Consider the following 19448-nt stretch of genomic DNA (forward strand, 5'->3'; position numbering starts at 1 on the left):
AATAATTATAAAGAAAAATAGCAAATTTAAAACATTTAACTTAATTTAGATAGAAATAACTTAATATCTCGTTTACTGAGTGAAATAAAAGTTAGTTCATTTAAGAAGATTGTTCGTTAAAAAACAACAAAACCAGACCGTCCGTCAGTGAACTTGTGACTTTCGGAGGGGGAGTGTCGAGTGTCTGTGCCTGTACGCTGTCTAAACGTGTAAGTATTCTTTAACCCTCTTTCAGTCTCCCGAGCAGTGGTCTTTTACCAGTGATGAGTCAAGGTATTATAGGAACTGTTAGTGATTATAGTGGATGCAGTGGTGACAGAGAGGGAGACGATAGCCGGTGATGGAAGGCTGGTCTACACGGGGCACTTCGCGGCTGATTGTGCCTGGAAAAGTGGAAGCATGCCGCCGACGGGAGTGCAAAAGGCTGCATTGCCGTCCGAGCCGAGGAAACACTTTGTCGTCAACACTGAGCCGCCTTCCCACAATTCCCAATGGCAGGCAGTTTTCCAGGGTCAGATGAGAACGCCTATTAACATAAATTACATAATAGAAGGAATAGTGTCCGAGAATGTTTGATAGCCATTGACAGCACTATTATATGCAATGGATAAAGAAAACATCCAAATTTATTTATTAACGTGGAATGGAATTATGGTTTGTTTACATCGTGAGCCGAGAAAGCCAGCACGCTCTGGCTTCGTGGCTCGTGCACTCCACCACAGTGCACCGTGGCCAGCTGTGTGGACGGTGTGTGGAGCCGTGCGTCTGACATACCCCGCTTGGAATATGTGCAGGGGAAGAGGTATCAGGGACCCTAAGGAGCCCAGTGCCTAGTAGAGTCTGCACGACCAGGAGATGCTTTAATGGAGAGACATCATTGCCAACAGTAAGAGGACACTGTGAAAAGGGAAAACTATGTGCATTTGGAATATTAAGCAAGTTACCTGCATACAAAGACTTGTAATCACCATCAACCAGAGCCAACATTGTAATACTGAAATGTCCTTTGTAATCATAATTATCCTGAACTTGTTGTCTGAGGCTGGGCGGTAACCACCCTTCTGCCATCAAGGGTGTTGATAGAAGGATCCCTCCCCACCCCGGCACCTGGCACTTCTCTCCTTGCGATGCACCGTTGTTCAAACCTCCAAACCTGAACTGGTTATTGTTCATCATGGTGACGAAGCAGGACACAACTTATGACTGCAGCTGTACATTATCTTATTATTTCCTCTGTTTCTTATGGTGAGCTGTTTGTAGTTTATTTGTTTACTGTTACGCCTAACCTGGTGCTGAACAGTTTTGGGGTTTGTTGCAAGCATCCTTCAGGCAGATAATCTGTTAGTGTTAAAGTCAGTGTTTGTTTGTTTGATGATCCAGGACAGGGTGTTACAGTTTGTGTTTGTGCTACAGTTTGTGCAGAGAAGTGAACTGTGTAAGGAAGAGATGTAGGATGTGATGGGTCTCAAAATGCAGAGGTGAACCATGGGAGGGAGAGGTGCAGGATGGGAATTTTACCTCTGTATCACATTATTTTTCCCTCTATAGACCTTCAGTATGTTAGCATTGTGTAGGATATGACATAGTGTGCAGTGTTGTCTTAAAACTGTCTTTCTTGTGCCACTTATTTTGAATTAGCACAAATTTCTCAGTTCCTATAATATGTTGAGCTGTATGACTGCCTTGGTGCCTCTTTTATCCTTGTGGGTTTTGAGGTGAGACTAGTAGTCTTGCCAGACTCACCATGGACCCCCAGACCAGGCTCTTCCTGACAAGGTGTGTCTTTCCAGAGTGGTGCAGCAGTGTCATGTGTGATGCAGAGAGTCTGCCGCTGCCTGCCTGGTGCTGAGGGACAGTGTGTGAGTGTTAATTGTGTGATTCTCTTCTCTTCTAACACTTTGAGGACATTTTGAAGTATCAGTGATAAATGGGCATGGACAAATTAACTTCTTGGGATCTCAAGTGCATCTCTCCTCCTCACTGATGACCACAGTAACAATGACCAGTATTTGTTACCAGTGTCAGTGTTCATTGTGTCTTTGGTGAGGTGTAACCAACTTTTTCCTTGGGAAAAACACATCATGCTCTGTTCATGCCGTGGTGTTTGTGGTAGTAACTGTAAGGCAGACAAGTCATGGTGATACCATTCTGTCATACATCTTCACATGTCAGGCTTCAATGGTGTTAATATAGCAAAACGTGAATTTAAAAACACAAAACTTCCAGAACCTCATGCAAGAATTCATCGAGGGATGCAGTGAGGAAATGTCTTTTCACAGCCATGGTGGTGGCATCACCACTGCTTCCCTTCAGCTGCCTTGCTGTAAGAGTTGCATTAGATTCCAACTGTCCTCTTAGTGAAGGTAGATGGTTTGAGTAGAAGATGAAGGGATGCCACAACCATGGTTGTGGAAAGACAGTTCCTCACTGCATCCCTTGATGAATTTTTGTACGAGGTTCTGGAAGTTTTGTGTTTTTAAATTCACATTTTATGCTACATGGACATCATTGAAGCCTAATGTGTGAAAGATGACCAATGATATCACCGTGACTTATCTGTCTCACACACCACCAAAGACACAATGATGACATTACATTACTGTGAGAGTGGAAGGTACAAATGTCCGTAAATGTCCACCTGTATAGGTTAGTAAGGAGAAGTTAGAGAAGTTGAATTGGAGTTGTAGGAATTTATTGTCCCAGCAATATATATACAGTAACATTGTATAATACCATTGACAGGAGTGAAAGGAGCCAATCGTTATTTATATACATCTATACATAATTTGTTTATATATATACATCAATGACATACAAAAGAACACTGTACAATCACACATAAATAAATAAATAAAAATTCAAAGTTGGAGAGCCTGCGACTCTGATTTTCAAACACTTGCTGCTTATTTACCTGCATCACAGCCAGCCAACAACAAGTCTTACATTCACTAGTTTCAGATTTCACTTGGTGATAGATAGTGCTCCTTTCTCTTGGTGGTGGTGGTGGTGTGATGATGGTGCTCCTCTTCTCTTGGTGGTGGTGTGATGATGGTGCTCCTCTTCTCTTGGTGGTGGTGTGATGATGGTGCTCCTCTTCTCTTGGTGGTGGTGTGATGATGGTGCTCCTCTTCTCTTCGTAATGGTGGTGTCCTCTGTTGGGGGAGAAAGAGATTGTGTTAGAATAGCAAACTGGAATGGGTTAAGGCAAGGCATGTCTGAAAGGAGGACCACAGAAGCATGTCTGAAGTAGAGAAATGTGAGGAAAAGTAAGGAAGGTGTAAAAAAAAGTGGAGTGAGTTAAGATAAGGGACAAGGAATAGTAGAATAATAGAAATGGGTGTCTTGAGAGGCTGTCGTGAGTCACCTGTGGTTCATAAACATACTGTGGGGGACATACTGTGGGCTGTGGTGTGGTGTGGTGTGGTGTGTGTGTGGAGAGAGAGAGAGAGAGAGAGAGAGAGAGAGAGAGAGAGAGAGAGAGAGAGAGAGAGAGAATATGCCAGGAAGGAAAAGGGGATAACTGAAAGGTGGTGGTGGTGGTGGTGGCGGCAGTAGCAACATAAGTGAATGGCAGTACTTCTTTCAGTGTCCTCAAGCCTGAAACACAAGATTATGCATTAGTTAATCAGTGAATTTGCTACCTTTGCCTGGTGTGTAGATGAATATACAATGCTAATATACTTTTCCAGGTAAGACGAGAAGCTGAAATGATGCAGACAGCAATGTTACTGACTGGACAAAAGCTGACTAAACTGGACCTTGACTGAGAGCAGACCAGTGGAAGAGAGAGCCATGACAGTGAAGCTTAAGTCTCAGTATAAGAAGCCTCACTATCACACTCACAACTCAGTCCCATGAAGCAATACAGCAGCGTCTCTCTCTTACAAACATGACTCGGCTTTTGCAACCATGTTTATCTCTTGTTTCCGAAGTGTGCCGCCCAGCAAGGCCCTCCACCACCCTGAGGACTGCCCTGGGAGGTGAGTCATGCTGTGTTAGGAGTGGCTAAAAGAAATGTGTTGATATGAATGATAATGGAATGGAGTGAAGGATGTAAAATTTAAATAACTTTCATACAGTAAACATTGACGAATAGGTAATTAAGTTTAAAAATAAAGAAATGAAGAAATTGATTTAAAAGTTTTGTATTAGACGTAATGGATGAATAGATGAGAAATAGTAATGCATATGAATAATACACATTTTCTTTGTATAAAACAGGAGACATTTTCCTCTCAACTTCTATTTCTGTAGCATTATTTAGTATTGTATCTCATGCAAACAACAATACATCAGAAAGGTCACCCATCCCAGTATTTGAGAGAGAGAGAGAAAAATACATACATTAAGAGGTCATCTGATTTACCTTTCTCAGTATTAGAAGAAATAAAAAATGCACTGGAGAGAAACACCTTACCCATCCCAGTGTTTGAGGGAGAAGTCAGCATTGTATATAGAGGTAACACTTATACTGATCTTTCCAGCACTTTCCTGGACTCACCTGTGCTGTGGGCAGGTGAGAAGACAGATGTTGATGGGCAGGCTTGGGTGGCAGCCAGGTGTCCTCTTTCACTCCAGCACCAGGTGGGCGGTTCTCTCCACACCCAACCCTGATAGGTGTGTAGTGAGGAGAGTTCCTTTGAGTTATTACAGGTGTGGTGGTTTTTAGAGAGAGAGAGAGAGAGAGAGAGAGAGAGAGAGAGAGAGAGAGAGAGAGAGAGAGAGAGAGAGAGAGAGAGAGAGAGAGAGAGAGAGAGAGAGAGAAAATACCTAGTCTAAAAATATGAGATGCAGGATGGTAACGATCAAGATTCCTTCTTGTCCATTACCACTAAACCATTATTGACCAGTGAAAGTACTCAGCAGTGGTGACCTGACCTAACTTGACCGGACTTATCCCAATCTAACCTTACCCTCCTGATGACACTGTGGCCTCTTGCTGGTTCACCAGGCACAGTGGTGCAGGCAGTGCCACTCCCCACTTGCAGGACGACCACAAGTGTGCACAACCCCGGCAGGAGAACCACCACCACCACAACTCTGAAAAGGTAACACTCTCGTAGTTGTCTTAGCAAATGAATAAATAAATAAATAAAAAATAAAATAAATAAATAAATATAAATAAAAATGTTCAAATAAATCTGAAAAGACTACAGGTTATAACAGCTTAAATATTACTGTAAAAAAATCAAAGGCAGGTTTATCTATGAAAAAAAAATGTTAAATACAACTTAAATTGCATTGAAAAATTGAAATACAACTGGAAATTGAAATACAATTTGAATTTAATCAGAAAAATAAAAAAAATGTAATGAATATGTAGCTGAAAATAGTTTAAACTTAAGCAGAATATTAAACACAAATTACATTCAACTTTAGAAATGAAAAACGACCTTAATTTGACTACAAAATTAAATGACTAGGAAATGAAAACCCAATATTAACTTGACTAAAAAAAATTAAATGACTTCTAACACAAAATGAAACTGAAGTGTTTTAAAAACCCCTCCATCCTTAAGTCAGACACCCTAGATGCTGCCCTGGGAATGCTGCAGGACCTCTTCGGCATGACCCACAAGGATGCCCAGTACATCCTGATATCCTGCAACATCCCGGAGCAGGAGATTGTTAACAACCTGCGCGTCCTTCACCAGTGTGGCATAGGCGGAGAGCAGATGAACAGAATTCCTTGGATACTTGGCCAGAATGCAGGTGCGGGGAGATTTGCTTGGGTACTGTAGGATGGACAGACTGGTTGAGTGTAGGATGTGTAAGATGGAAGGACTTGCTGAGTATTTCCTTGTGTGTGTGAAGGATGGAAGTTGAGTGTTTGTCTTGGCATTATAGGATGGACGAACTAATTGGTTGTTTACTTGGGTGTCTGTAGGATGGAAGGACATGAGTGTTTGGGAGGGACTTAAGTATTTGCTTGGTCTTGTTTGATTGGTGACGGATGCACTCAAGCCTCTCCAAGCAGGGCAGGGTAGAGGTCTGCTGTACATGTGTGCTTGTTGTGTCTCTGTGGTGTCTTCTGTTGTAATGGGAATGATGGGATTTTGTTTGGCTTTATAATGGGGTGTAGCAGGATGGTTCATGAGACTGTCCCTTTCCACCAGAGGCCAATAGGGCTGAGAAGGTGTGTGTGTGTGTGTGTGTGTGTGTGTGTGTGTGTGTGTGTGTGTGTGTGTGTGTGTGTGTGTGTGTGTGTGTGTGTGTGTGTGTGTGTGTGTGTGTGTGTGTGTGTGTGTGTGTGTGTGTGTGCCTAGTATAAAGGTAAATAGATTTGGCTTACCAGATATGAAACTACTTAATGTATATAATGTAGACTTAGGCAGATCCACATATGTTAGGGAAACACAAGATTATTATTATTTTTCCAATTAAAGATTCTGTATTTTATAAGCTATGATGGACAGGCTGCCAGCTTACCCCTCCTACTTAACATTCTCTTCCTCTTTACCTCCAAATCTTCTTTCCTTAAAAAGCAACTAGAAAAACAACTGAATATTTCTTACAGACGTGCTTGGTGAGAAACTACGCAAGATCCAGGAGCCGTACCTGTTCCAGCAGCACAGTGAGGGGCTGGGCTTCTGTTACCTGAGCCTGGGCCAAATGACCACCTACCAGACCCAGTTCAGGAAGGAGGCGCTAAACTTCCCTCACCACCCTAACCGCATCTATTACTTGGCGGAGAGAATAAAAGTAATGGTGTACTCTGTGTGTGACTGCCACTTGAAATCACACTTTGTTTTCATAAAGCAGTTGTATTAATCTATGTAACTGGCCAGCAATCCCAAACTGTGTTGATATTTGCTAAGTAACACAAATGAGCTGATGTGAAGTGTTTTTAAGTACTGAACAGGACATAAATGAGCAGATATGAAATATTTGTAGGTACTAACAGATTACTTCTCTCAGGTCCCTGTTGAGTTGTTCAGTGAGAAGATTGGCAAGCCTCACAGAACCCTTGCATTGAACATCAAGCGCCTTGACTCCTTCATCGACTTGTTCCATCGTGAGTGGTGGGGTGGGGGCGTGGCAGGGCAGGGTGTCACTTGGGCCTTGTTCCCTCATTGTGACCGATGCCAGAGCCCACAGATGATTGGCTGGGCTCTCATGGTGGGGTTTTCCTGTTGATTCAGAGTCCCTGTTAAACTGTCACTTGTCATGAAAACACTTTTGAAAACTTGTATATTTCCACTGGTCTTGAAAATAATTAAGATGAAGCACTGAAGCATTTTAAAAATATTGGCTTAAGTTTCTTTCCCTTTCCACTCTCAAGAAATATGTAAGGGAAATCAAAGTGCAGACTATGTCTTGCAGAACTGTATTGTACACTTGACATTCCCCCCTGGTCTTTTTCATTAGGCATGTATTTGTGCATTTTCCTTGTTCCTTTCAAGGACTAAAAAGTACATCTTTCTCAAAACCCTTTCCCTCTTCATAGCAAGATAACCCCCAGTGACTTGCCACCTTTGTCAGCCCACACCTCTTCACTGCAGATTATGACATGTCTCCCAAGGACATTGTGTCGGACCTGTGGGTGTTTGAGTACTCCCTGAAGAAGGCTGAGGAGAGGCTGCGCCGTGCCATGGAGCTCGGCTACACTACACTCAGGCCCTGGATGTGTCGCTGCTCTGATAAGATATTTGACAGGCAGGTCATTAGGTTGGTGTTTGTGTGGTGGGCTTAGAGAGGCAGATGAAGAAAGTTGGGAGAGGCACAGGCTGTATGATGAGTAATAGGGTAAAAGTGACCCTGAGTTTGCGTGAAAGCTGCACTGAATGTATTGTGTAAGCCAGGTTGAGCCGTGTTGTTGATTATACTATTAACTTGGCACAGGACACGAGAAATGATAACCTTGAGTGTATGTGACGGCCTCAGTGAATGCATTTTATTAGATAGGATGAACTGTGTTACTAATTATATTGCTAAACTGACACAGTACTCAGAAGGGTAATGGTGATCTTGGGTATACATGAAAGCCTCACTGAATGTCTTGTACTATTCCTCACTGCATAACACCTTACCATCCCCACTGTTGGCCATCAGGTTCTGTGAGCGGTACCAGTGTGGGAAGGAGCTGCTGGGTCACCACAAGTCCCTCCTCAGCTACTTGGCCGAGCGTCTCCACTGCGAGCTGAGTCTGCTGGAGGACAAGTTTGAGAGCAACGAGATCCTCAAGAGACTCCACATCAGCAAGTTTAGTCGAATCCTTGACCTTCTGTATGCTGAGGGAATAACTGCACAGGAAATAAGGTGAGGCTTGGAAGGAAATACCAGACATGCTTAGAATTATGATGAAGAGGAGAGAGTTTGTAAGGATGATGTTTGGTTGAAATTTGATGCGTTAATAGGAAAGGAATGCCATTGGGAAGTTGCTAGGACAAGGTGAAGAAAGAGTTTGTAAGGATGTATGAGTGAAACTGTTAAGAATTAAGACAAATGGAAGAGTTTGTAAGGATAGTGTATGGAAATTGAAGGTGTTAATAGGAATGGAAGATATTAGGGTAAGGTGGTGTTAGTGGAGACCAAGCACCTGAGCAGTCAAGAGGGGAGCATTTAGATAGGGGGTGATGAAGATTTGTCTGCTGTGGCCATCCCCCCTTGGACTGAGGCAGGGAAAATAGAGTTGTGTTTCCCATTTTCAGCAACATGTTACTTTCCTCAACAAGCACAAAGTTTTATATCAATCTCTTTGGTGAGCAGTCTCATATCTAGCCTTTTTCATGCACATAGTTGACCTCTTCACTATCTGATTATTTATCTAAATTTTCTAGTGACTAATCTTAACATATCTTTCTTTTATGTAAGTGACCATAAACTGACTCGAACTTTCTCTGTGACTTGTCTTGACATCTCGTCTTTCTTCCGTGTAGTTGACCTCAAACCGACAAACTTCCATTCAACTTTACCATTAACTTTTCTTAACTTATCTTTCCTATGCCTATATTAAACTTCAAACCAACTTCAACTTGCATCCAACCAATCCAATGACTTGACACACCATCATTCTTTGTACAATTAATCTTTAACACTTATTCAGTCTTACCAGAGACTTGACTTCAACATTTCATCCTTCTGTGACCTCAAACTGACAACTCTCCAACCTAACACTCCCTCACCTGTCCTCACCACTCCAGGTCCTGCATGAGGGTATTCCAATACTCCGAGGAACGCACAGCCATCAGAATTAAGGAGCTCAAGAAAATTGGTTTCTTCCCCTTCCCACTGATTCTTCTCTGCCGCACTCCTGCTCAGTTCAAGGAGATCACAACCCAGTACAAGAAGAAGTTCAAAAAGCAGTCATGATGTTACTGAGACTGGAGTGAGGGTGAGGTGGTGAAGAATGACTTGGTGGAAGGTCTGGACTGCTTCATGTGGTGTGACAGGATTGCAGGTATGTGAGAGAGAGAGGGAGGGAAATGTGAATGAATATGAGAGGGTGTATTTAAGTGTGTGAATGAGTAAGTGTGTGAGTATGAGTGAGTGAGTGAGTGAGTGAGTGAGTGTGTGTGTGTGCGTAATCGTGTGAAATTTAAGGCTGTGATTTCATAGTTGGTGTGTAAGTTACTTGGAAGACATGTGGAGAGAAAGAACTGAAAAATAAAAAAAAAAACCTTGGTCATATTTTGGCATTCTAATCTGTTAGATGTAAATAAATCATTTGTATTTATTTTGAATATAAACTAGTTACCAATGCATCTGACTTCTTAAACCCCATTAGAATTAATTGATTTAGAATGGGAAGGTGCCGCAACATTGTAGCCAAGTGACGTCTCTCAAATCCCATTCAAACAAATACTCTGCTTCTGTATGTCAATAGTTTTAAGAATGATCTGAAATTGGTAAGTGGTGGACACAATGTTGTCTACTATCAGAGGATATATTTAAGTGACAGAATCCAATGAGATTTTAAAGGTGATAATCCAGATTCTTATTAATTTTGGTTGCTGTCACAGGAAAACTTAAAAAAACACTTAATTACCTTTACAGTCAGTCAGATTTACCCATCACTTTTTATTTCCACTGTGTTGAGTATTTTCTTTTGAATCTTCCAGTGAAATCTAAAATGTGATAATCTAGACACTTGTAAAGTTTCCTATGGCAAAAAATACTTAAAGTTACTTGTACAGTCATAGACCGAATTAACTTTTTACTCCCTCTGTATTAAGCATTTCCCTTCAAATCTTAAGTTCCCTGACAGTCATCACAAGTCCCCTAATGTCAATATAACAAAAACTGGTACTTTATAGACTCTTGGATGAAAGGATTTTGAAACTGAGGGACAAACTTACCACAAAGTGAAAGCAAGTATGGGAGGTTACTTGACTAACTGCAAATATATCCCCATTACTACTACTACATCACCACCACTTTACACCTTACAGCATTAAACAAAGAAAGGAAGAAGAAAATAATGTGTACAGTTTAATACAATTCTTTAACAACCTTACAAAATACTATGTGCACAAAACATATACAATCAGTTCATATAAAATAATGTACCATGAAAATGTGGGCTGAAGGCTGCGGGCACTACCTGGGCTGACCGAGGAGAGCTGAAAGGGGTTAGTAGAGACAACTTCACATGTATTAAAAGACCCAAGAATTAACTTAAAACCTGTATTCTCCTACAACTTGAGGTCTATATTCTTCTTATTTCAAATGCCAAAGTCTGATCCACACAACCTTTTCCTTCTTTAATCCTCCCTGTGATGAAAGACAATTCTAACTTATGGTCTATATTCCTCTTATTTCAAATGCTGAAGTTTTATCTACATCACCATTTCTTTCTTTAATCCTCGAATCCTCGCTGTTATAAAAGACAAGAGCTCTCTCTAACTTAAGGCCTGTATCTCCTTTTAGTTCAACTGCAAAAATCTGATCCACACTTTTTTCTTTACTTAATTCTCTGTTATAAAAGTTAAGAATTCCCTCTTAACTTCAGGTCTGTATTTCTCTTACTTCAACTACAGAAACCTGACCTATATGCACAACCTTTCCCTCTCCTTCCTCCTCCCTGTTCCTGATCTTCACACACCTGTCATCTTAAATGGTGTGACTTTTTATCAGGATTCTTCAAAGGCCACAAATATGACTGGTTGGGTTCTCAATACATTTTTCCCTCAATGATTCAAAATGCTTGTTATATTTAATCTCTGCCTAAAACTTTATATCTCACACTTGCTAGATTTGTTAATTTTTTGGGAATCATGCATATAAATGTAATAATCACAGATGCTGAAAAGGTAACAACATAATACTATTCCTATTTTTTGCAAGACAACCTCTCAACTATACTTACTAATACAAAACATGCTTTTCATACTTTATTTCACCTTACTACAACAACTACTACTACTACTATCATTACAACTACTAGAAATGTCACTGCTATCACTATTACTACTACTACTACTACTACAACTACAAATCTACATATTTCTTTTTACAGGAACATCAGCCTGGTCCATACAAAGATACAGTCTATTACAACTAACACATTCTGGCACAGTGGCAAAAATTTCTCAACAGTTAGTATAGAATGATTACATAATTACAACCACTTCAACATCCTTCGCTGCATAATAGTAGAAGTTTCAGCCCAGGTAGACAACAGCGTACTACTACTACTTATACTGCTACAAATTTTCTTGGTAAATAATAAAACATACAGCCCAGATAGATAAAATTACTGTTACTACCACCATTATTACAATTTTTCTTAGTATGATAAATATTCACCCACAGGCGATAGTTTGTTATGACTATTACAATATTCCCAGATAGTCGAGCACATTACTTAGGACTATTACAACATTTCATTATTCCTATATTTCTCACAGTACAAAGTTAATCATCCCAGGAGTTGTACAGTCACCCTCACAAGTCTAAATGCTCAGCTGGTATGTCCTGTACTGTACCTTGTAATGCTGGTACAAGCCACACTTAATATACACAGTCAGAAGTGGTTCTCTCATCAGGAAATGCTAATGTGTATACTGCTGTCCCTTGCAATCCACTTTAGTTAGGTAACAGACTCGTGTAGGTTTCAAATGTCTACAAATTTTTGCTGTCTCCTTAAAACATCTTGAAATATGTTAAAATATTCCTTAAAAAATCTTGAAATGCATTACAACACTCTTAAAACATTCCTACATCTAATGTTTCCCTTCATAACTATCATAACTATACGTGTTGCTTCTGTATTATTGAAAAATTATTTAACTACACATGGGAAGGCATAGTTACCCAAAGCAAACTGCAAAACCTCAAATTTCTAACTTGTATAGTTTAAATAGCAACTCTCAAGGGACGACAGTAGTAGCAAATCCTAGACTTAATTGTCCTCCTAAATTGAAATGAATGTTAAAATTAGACATAAATGCTAGACTAGTTTGGCTACAGTTCACCTTGTTAATCTTAAAAAGCTACACTAGACACACATTCGGAGATGCTCCTCTCATCAGCACAAGACAGGGAAACAGTAAAATATAAACAAAGGCAAGACTTAACCAAAATATGTAGGATAATTCATGACACTGTCAAAGTTTCCTAAGCAGTAATGGGTGAGGGACAAAATAAAGATAATCAAAGAGTGTGAAATTATTGGATGATTCTCTACATTAAAAAAGAATAGAAGAGAGCTGATAGTAAAATTAATAAAAAATGCCCTTCATAATGTCAGAACAAAAGAATTCTATTGAAAACCTTTAATTCTTGAGGCAACCCAACACCTGAGTTAAACACAAAGAAATGTATTAAAATGTAGAAAGAAACTAAGAAAAGGAAGAGCAAGAGATGGAAGGTGTAAGATAATTATGAATCTACCTACAAACTCATGCCCGTAACTCATAGACTGAAGATAATTTAATGGTACCTTGTTTACTTAAGAGAATTCAATGGTTCCTTGTTTATGTAAAAGAATTCAATGGTACCTTTCAAAACTCAAATTCATGGGTAAGTGGAAATACAAAAATAAAGAGCAGTCAGACTATTTTGAAGTGTTAAGTGAAGGGAGATAGCCATGTAAAAAAGTGAAAACTGAAAAGGAATACTATTAATCTTTCCCTTATCACAACTGTACCATGTGAAGGAAGGGTGTGAAGTGTCAGTAGTAGTTCCATAAATGTTACTGTTGTTAAGAGTATAAATGAAAGATAGTTATGGAAAGTATGAGACTAAAAAGAAGACAATTCAAACTTTACTTGTGCAAAAATGGTGAGTGAAAATGCTAGTTAATTCTTATCCTAAAGATGCATTATTCTTAGCAAGCTTGGAATGGAACAATATTACACCTATCCACAGCCACATTCATGTATGGAAAATCTCTGTAAATCATATATGGGTGAATCTCCATTGACAAACAAAACTGGACTATGGTCGTTGTCTATTGAAAATCCAGAAATTATGAGTAACTGAACGTTAAATTTTTCTCTATAGCATTTTTCAGTTTTTTTTTCAAGGTAGATTTGGGAGATTTATTTTTGTTTATTTCTGTTTTAATTTTGCATTCACAAATCTAACAAGAAAAGAAAACTATTCTATTCCTGATAAAATAAAAAAGTTTAAATCCACTGTTTGTCAATTGAGCTTCACCCACACTTGCAAACAGAAATCAAGGAAGGTACAAACAGATGCTACTACAGCCATGAATGACTTAACAATACAGTTACTGCGACCTGTGAGGGAGACACGACTCACTCCCTGGCTGAGATACGGCAGGTGGGTGGTGGCTGCCTCACTGCCTCATCTATACACTTCTTCATTATCACTAATAAATTTTTCTACATATACATTAGTGTTATATATCTGTTCATTGTCATTAAACCTTTGATGATTTCCCATTAATCTTATAAGTCTGTTCATTATTACTAAACCTCTGATCTGTCCCTAAGTTAAAATATTTTTCTAATATAAATGTTGCACTTAACACATCATTCAGAATTATCCACATTAAAAACTCTTCCTAATATAAATGCAAATATAAATGCTAGAGTGAAGATCCAACATTAGAATTGCCCCCCATCAACGATTCCAATAGTCCCTGCTTGAGAAGACTGACTAGGGCACCAAGACTCGGCTCAAGGCACAGCACATCACATTATGTTTGGCTCGGCAATCAGACACACTCTTAGATGCACATGCCGACACTTACTGCTACTGTATCACCTCTGCAACACCTGGGAAACACCACTTGGCATCTTTATTACTGCTACAACTAACTACTGTCATTTATTCATTCCCTATCTTTATTTTTGTTATTCATTCTACGTCTTTACTATTTTTGTTATTTATTTTCTATCATTACTACTTTTAAGCATTCTACATCTTCATTACTATTTGTTAACTATTTTCCATCTCCATTACTATATTTGTTTACTATTCTGCCTCTTCATTATTTTTTACCATTTTGCATTTTCATTATTATTATTATTATTTTTTTTTTTTTCTTTTGATCTATTTGTATAATTTTTTTATAGGTACCCAATTAAATTCCTCTAGATCAACCTTTCTATATCCTTGACTAAAAAAAAATAATCTTTGTTATTTGAAGTTGAGTCTGAATGCACATACCTAGTTAGTCTTTCCCAGTCATTACAGAGAACACAACAACAACAACTACAACTACAATTAAACAAAAAACAACCTACCCGGAATTATGATACTCAGGACTATGGCTCAGGAATCACTTGCTCGATAGATGCTGAAGAGGAATCATCATCACCATCACCATCTTGCAAATCTTCCTTCTTCCCATCAGCTGACGTTTTCACTTCTACTGTGGCATCTGTCCTTTCAAGAGGCGAGGGAATTGGTTCAAAGTCCTTCGTTTCCTTTGTTTCCTTCGTTTCATCTAATTTTGTGTTGTCTATTGCTGGTTCTGTCTTTTCTTGCATGGTTGGAGTTGGTCTGGCATCTTCACTCTTGTCCTTTTCATTGGTATCATCTTCACTACCATCCTCATCTTCACTTGGGTCTTCAAAAGGGTTCTTACTGGCACCCTTACTGGTGTCTTCAGGGTGTGAGGAGGCAGGTGGTGAATGGACTTCTGCAACCTGCACCTCAGATTTCACTGGCACAACTTTCTCTGCAGGTGGGGGAGGTGGAGGCAAGACTGGAAACTCAGCTGGCTCGGACTCGGTAGCAAGAGGATGTGGGAGTGTTTTCTCTGCACTCTCTGGTCCCTTGTTGTCCTCTGTGGCTTGTGGTTCTGGTTCTGGTGGTGGTGCCTCAGTGCTGGGAGGGGAGATGGAAGCACCAGCCATGACCTTGTTGTATATCTGACTGTACACTTCCTGGATGTTATTAATAAGGATGTCCTCTTCTTCAATGGAGGATTTGGTCCAGGCCAGTGGGAAGTGTGTGGACACAGGCTCACGGTCTGCAATGGGTGTGCTTTGTGAGGTGGGGAATAGACATTGTGGTACAGGAAATAATCTTCTTTTTCATTTCTTGATTCAAGGTTTTATCAAATTTCAAAGTTCTGCAGTTTATGATTCATGAGCCTGACACGCGGCCCTTGAAGTCAGGCCAAGACACTCACCCTGGAAGAAGAGGCCGCTGGGGTGCTTGAGGGCCGCCTTGGAGATGGCAAGCCACACCACCGTGTCTGCGCCCTGGGCTGGTGTGCGCAGGTTGTCCTTCATCTGAGGGGCAGACACAATGCTTCATCAAGATATCTTATTTATTTTTTATCATTATTTATTTATCTTTTTTATCTTTTTTTATGAAAGAGGGACAGGCCTGGGCAACTCCCTAAAGAGGAAAGCCAAATGGATCACCTTAAATTGGAGGATAAGTGTCTTGAAGCTTCCCACTTGGAGTATGTCACACAAGTGCTTTCTAATGTGTGGTGCTTCATGTAAGAGTTCACAATATTTACTTTCATTCAGCTTTTCTATCTGCCTTTCTTCTTTATAAAACTGAAAAATTCCCTAATTTCCTAATGTTTCACTGAGATGCACCACATAAATGCTTTCCAATGTAAGTATATAGAATGTTTTACCTAACAGGAAAAAAAAAAAAGTAATGAAAATGTAGAACTGTAAACAAAAATAACAATGAAGATAGAAAACAGTTAACAAATAATAATAAAGATAAAGAACAATTAACAAAAATAGCAAGGAAGATGTACAATGGTTAACAAAGCAGTAATGAAGAAGCAAAATAGTTAATAATAATAGACAAAATGGTCAACAATAGCAGTAATGGAGGCATTTGTGCAGTGCTAAAATCTAAACCATTAAAAAACAAACAAGAGGTGATGGCGTGTGGGAACTCACCATCTCATAGAACTGAGGGATGGAGGTGCGCACGGCAGGGGTGTCTGCCCAGCCGGGGTGCATGGAGGAGAAGTGTACCTTGTTGTAGTGTTGGGCGTACCACAGTGTCATCACAACCTAAGCCACAATACAGGAATTCAGATGGAGCCCAAAGTTTTTTTTCTATTATTAAGCCACAATACAGGAATTCAGATCCTATGCTACCATTATTTTTTATCACAATCTGCTACAATACAGGGAATGCAGGAGAAATGGAAAGGTTGAGCAGCTGGAAGAGAGAAAATAAGGGAAGGAAAAGAAAGGGATGTTTACAGAGAAAGTTTATTTGCTATCGATTTACTTTTGTAGTCCTTTTTCTTGCTAAGTTTTATTATTACTTTTTTTATTGTTTTATTTGTACAGATACAAGTTTTTGGTACTAGCTTTTTATTGTTTTTACTGTTGCCCTTCTTTAACTTCTCTATTGTTTTACTGAAGTACAAACCCAAGTTTCTGCTACTAATTTACTTTTCACTGTTTATTTGTATTATCCTCTTACTTGCATTTTCTTTTATAACTTTATGATTTTACTTGGACAGACCAAAGTTTTCACTACTAACTTTAACCCTTATTCTTATTTCTTTCAAGTTTTTGCAACCAATATTATTTTTCCATTATTTTAATTAACATTTTTGTCCTTTTATTTGCAGCTACTACAATACCTACTACCACCACCAGCACCACCCACCTGCTGCCGCTTGTTCTGTGAGTACACCAAGTTGCCGGCGAAGGGTTCCATATTGGCGTGCATCAGGTCATGGGGATCCAGCCTCACACACAGCAGCCCAGCAGAGCTCACCATCACCATACGTGGCTCTTCACTCCTGCAGGGTTGTTGGGGAGTGTGAGAGGTGGTAAGGTAGAAGAAAAACATGGGTTTGTATTGAGGGACAGTGTCTGAGGGTGTGGGAAGGTGTATAGGAGGTACAGGGGAAGGAAAGGGAATGAAGGATAGGAAGGTGCTTGTGGGACATTAAAGTGTAAGGTGGTGGGAATAGGGAAGGAAAGATAAGGATAGGTGTTTTGAAAGCTTGGAATAGATACAAATGATGGAACGAATGTGTAGAAAGGGTAAAGTGAGAAGAGAACATTAGATTAAGTAAAAGGAGTGATATTTAAGGGTGATTGAGAGAATGCCAAGGGAAGAGAAAGGAAAGGAAAATGGTGTTTGAAGGATAAGGAAGTGGAGAAAACATAAGGAAAAGAAAAGGAAGGAGAAAAAAAACAAAGGGAAAGGGAAGAGGAAGGAGATAAACAGAAGATAAGCAAATAGAGAAGGAGAATGTAAATATAGGATAGGGAGTAAAGAATGTTTGGAGATAAAGTGGAAGAGAAAGGAAGGATGTATGTATAAGGGAGAAGGAGAAAGAGGAGGATAGTACAAAGGAAAATGAGAAAAGTCAGTGTATAGGAGGAGGATGAAGAAGAGAGATACAAGGGAAGAAAATGGGAAATAACAGAAAACTAAGAGTGGAAAGAATAAGAACTTACATAACTAACAATTTCACTTCAAGAATACGTGAAAAACGCACGACTTTATAATACAGAAACTTATCCTTTCAAAACCCATTCAAGAATTATCTTTATATGACCAATGAACTAGAAGATGAACAAAACACAAAATTAAACCTAAATGTACTAAGTGTACCCTCCATGCCCCTCTTATGTACTGTACCACCTTTGTACCATCTTCCTGTTACTTGTGAGATTAGTGACTCGCAGGCTGGTGAGAGCAATCTTTTAAGATAAGGATGGCTGAGTGTGTATATCTTGGGTAAAGTATGTATGGTGACAGTTTAAATACAGGTCTACACAGCTTACAGTGCTAATAGTCTGATGAAATTAGACTAAAAGGAAAGGAATGAGTTTAGATATAAAAGTTAATAGCCATGTAGGAAAAAAAATATTAATGAAGTAGAGAGAGAGAGAGAGAGAGAGAGAGAGAGAGAGAGAGAGAGAGAGAGAGAGAGAGAGAGAGAGAGAGAGAGAGAGAGAGAGAGAGAGAGAGAGAGAGAGAGAGAGAGAGAGAGAGAGAAACAATCAAAACGCCAAAATATTCAGAACTCAACACTCAACGAGCCTTTTTTTGTCCCTTTTAATTGGCCTAGGACAGCGGCCATCTTTAAACAAAAACCCTTAGACACGCACCTATGCAGCAGTGGCATGAAGGTGATGGTGAGGATGTGCACAGCCAGAGTGTTGACGGCAAAGTTGCACTCCACACCATCCTCGTCCACTCGCCTCTCGTGCACCATGCAGCCCGCGTTGTGCACCAGCACGTCCAGACGCTCGTGCTGAGCCGCGAACCGCTGCGCCCACGCGATCACTTCCCGCGGCTTGGACAGGTCGACGATGTGCAAGTGAATTTTCTGAAAGGTCGATGTTTTCAGAATGGGATCAAAATGTACTGAAACAAACATCCCTTCACACACACACACACACACACACAGCCTTTCATTCCTCTTCCTTCTCACAGCTTTCTTTCGTTCCTCTTCCCCGCACACTCGCGTTCCTTCACACACCCTCCCTTTCATTCCCTCTCCTCTCCCATACTCGGCATCCTTCACCCACACATCCTTCATCCCCCTCCTCCTACACTCGCCTTCCTTCATCCCTCCTTCCCCCTACACACTCACATCATTGCCCGTGGTGGTAATGATTTCAGAGCGTGCCTTCGTGGCGGCGTCCCTGTTGCGGCACACCATATGGATCACGCCGCCCCGTCTGGCCACCTCCAGCGCCGTCTGCAGCCCGATACCGCTGTTGGAACCTGCCGGAGTGGGTGGAGGTGATGAATGAAAACTTCTGGGTCTCTAGGAGTTGGTAGGAGAGGTAACACAAGCGCAATGGAATACAAAGGAGGAATTAAAAGTTCTAGGTCTGTTGGAAGGAGAGAGAAAGGAAGAAGAGTAGCAAGAATGTGGATGATGAAGGGAGTGAGGGGAGAGAGTAGAGAAGAGAGGAGGGAGCGGGGTTGTGACTAAGTAGAAGGGGTAACAAACACATAGGAATACAAAGGAGGAACAAACAGTAAGGATTTTTAAAGAGGCTGTTTGAGATAAGCTATCATATCTGAAAATAGATATAAGATAAGGAGAGGAGAGGAGAGAGAGAGAGAGA

At 40.2% G+C, this 19448-nt stretch overlaps 2 protein-coding genes across 5 annotated transcripts in view; one reads left to right on the plus strand and one right to left on the minus strand.

Annotated features, from left to right (window-relative positions):
• Positions 1 to 123: 123 nt before the first annotated feature.
• Positions 124 to 9702, plus strand: LOC135094478 (transcription termination factor, mitochondrial-like). 2 transcript variants are annotated; one of them, XM_063994602.1, is made up of 11 exons: positions 124 to 209; positions 1791 to 1859; positions 3690 to 3980; positions 4485 to 4617; positions 4952 to 5048; positions 5520 to 5712; positions 6518 to 6702; positions 6919 to 7015; positions 7503 to 7656; positions 8053 to 8259; positions 9144 to 9702. In XM_063994602.1, exons 3-11 carry the CDS (start codon positions 3890 to 3892, stop codon positions 9310 to 9312), a joined length of 1326 nt encoding a protein of 441 aa, XP_063850672.1. In that variant the 5' UTR covers positions 124 to 209; positions 1791 to 1859; positions 3690 to 3889; the 3' UTR covers positions 9313 to 9702. The 2 variants fall into 2 exon arrangements, with proteins under 2 accessions (XP_063850672.1, XP_063850673.1); XM_063994603.1 differs by having other exon boundaries at positions 4485 to 4584.
• The window catches only part of LOC135094475 (dehydrogenase/reductase SDR family member 12-like), a 23042-nt gene continuing 10905 nt past the window's right edge, over positions 7312 to 19448 (minus strand). The window contains exons 4-11 of one of the 3 annotated variants that reach the window (XR_010263827.1): positions 18965 to 19098; positions 18477 to 18697; positions 17017 to 17152; positions 16290 to 16406; positions 15551 to 15653; positions 14658 to 15388; positions 8031 to 8146; positions 7312 to 7637 (exon numbers count right to left, since the gene is read on the minus strand). Coding sequence is in view for 1 of the 3 variants with exons in the window: in XM_063994599.1 (XP_063850669.1) it covers positions 14679 to 15388; positions 15551 to 15653; positions 16290 to 16406; positions 17017 to 17152; positions 18477 to 18697; positions 18965 to 19098 (1421 nt within the window). In the remaining 2 variants the exon portion in view is untranslated. Of the gene's footprint in view, positions 7638 to 8030; positions 8150 to 10808; positions 15389 to 15550; positions 15654 to 16289; positions 16407 to 17016; positions 17153 to 18476; positions 18698 to 18964; positions 19099 to 19448 lie in introns of those variants that run through there. The other 2 variants (XR_010263828.1, XM_063994599.1) reach the window with 2 other exon arrangements.

This window comes from Scylla paramamosain, chromosome 45, assembly GCF_035594125.1.
Source record: "Scylla paramamosain isolate STU-SP2022 chromosome 45, ASM3559412v1, whole genome shotgun sequence".
Lineage (NCBI taxonomy): Eukaryota > Metazoa > Arthropoda > Malacostraca > Decapoda > Portunidae > Scylla > Scylla paramamosain.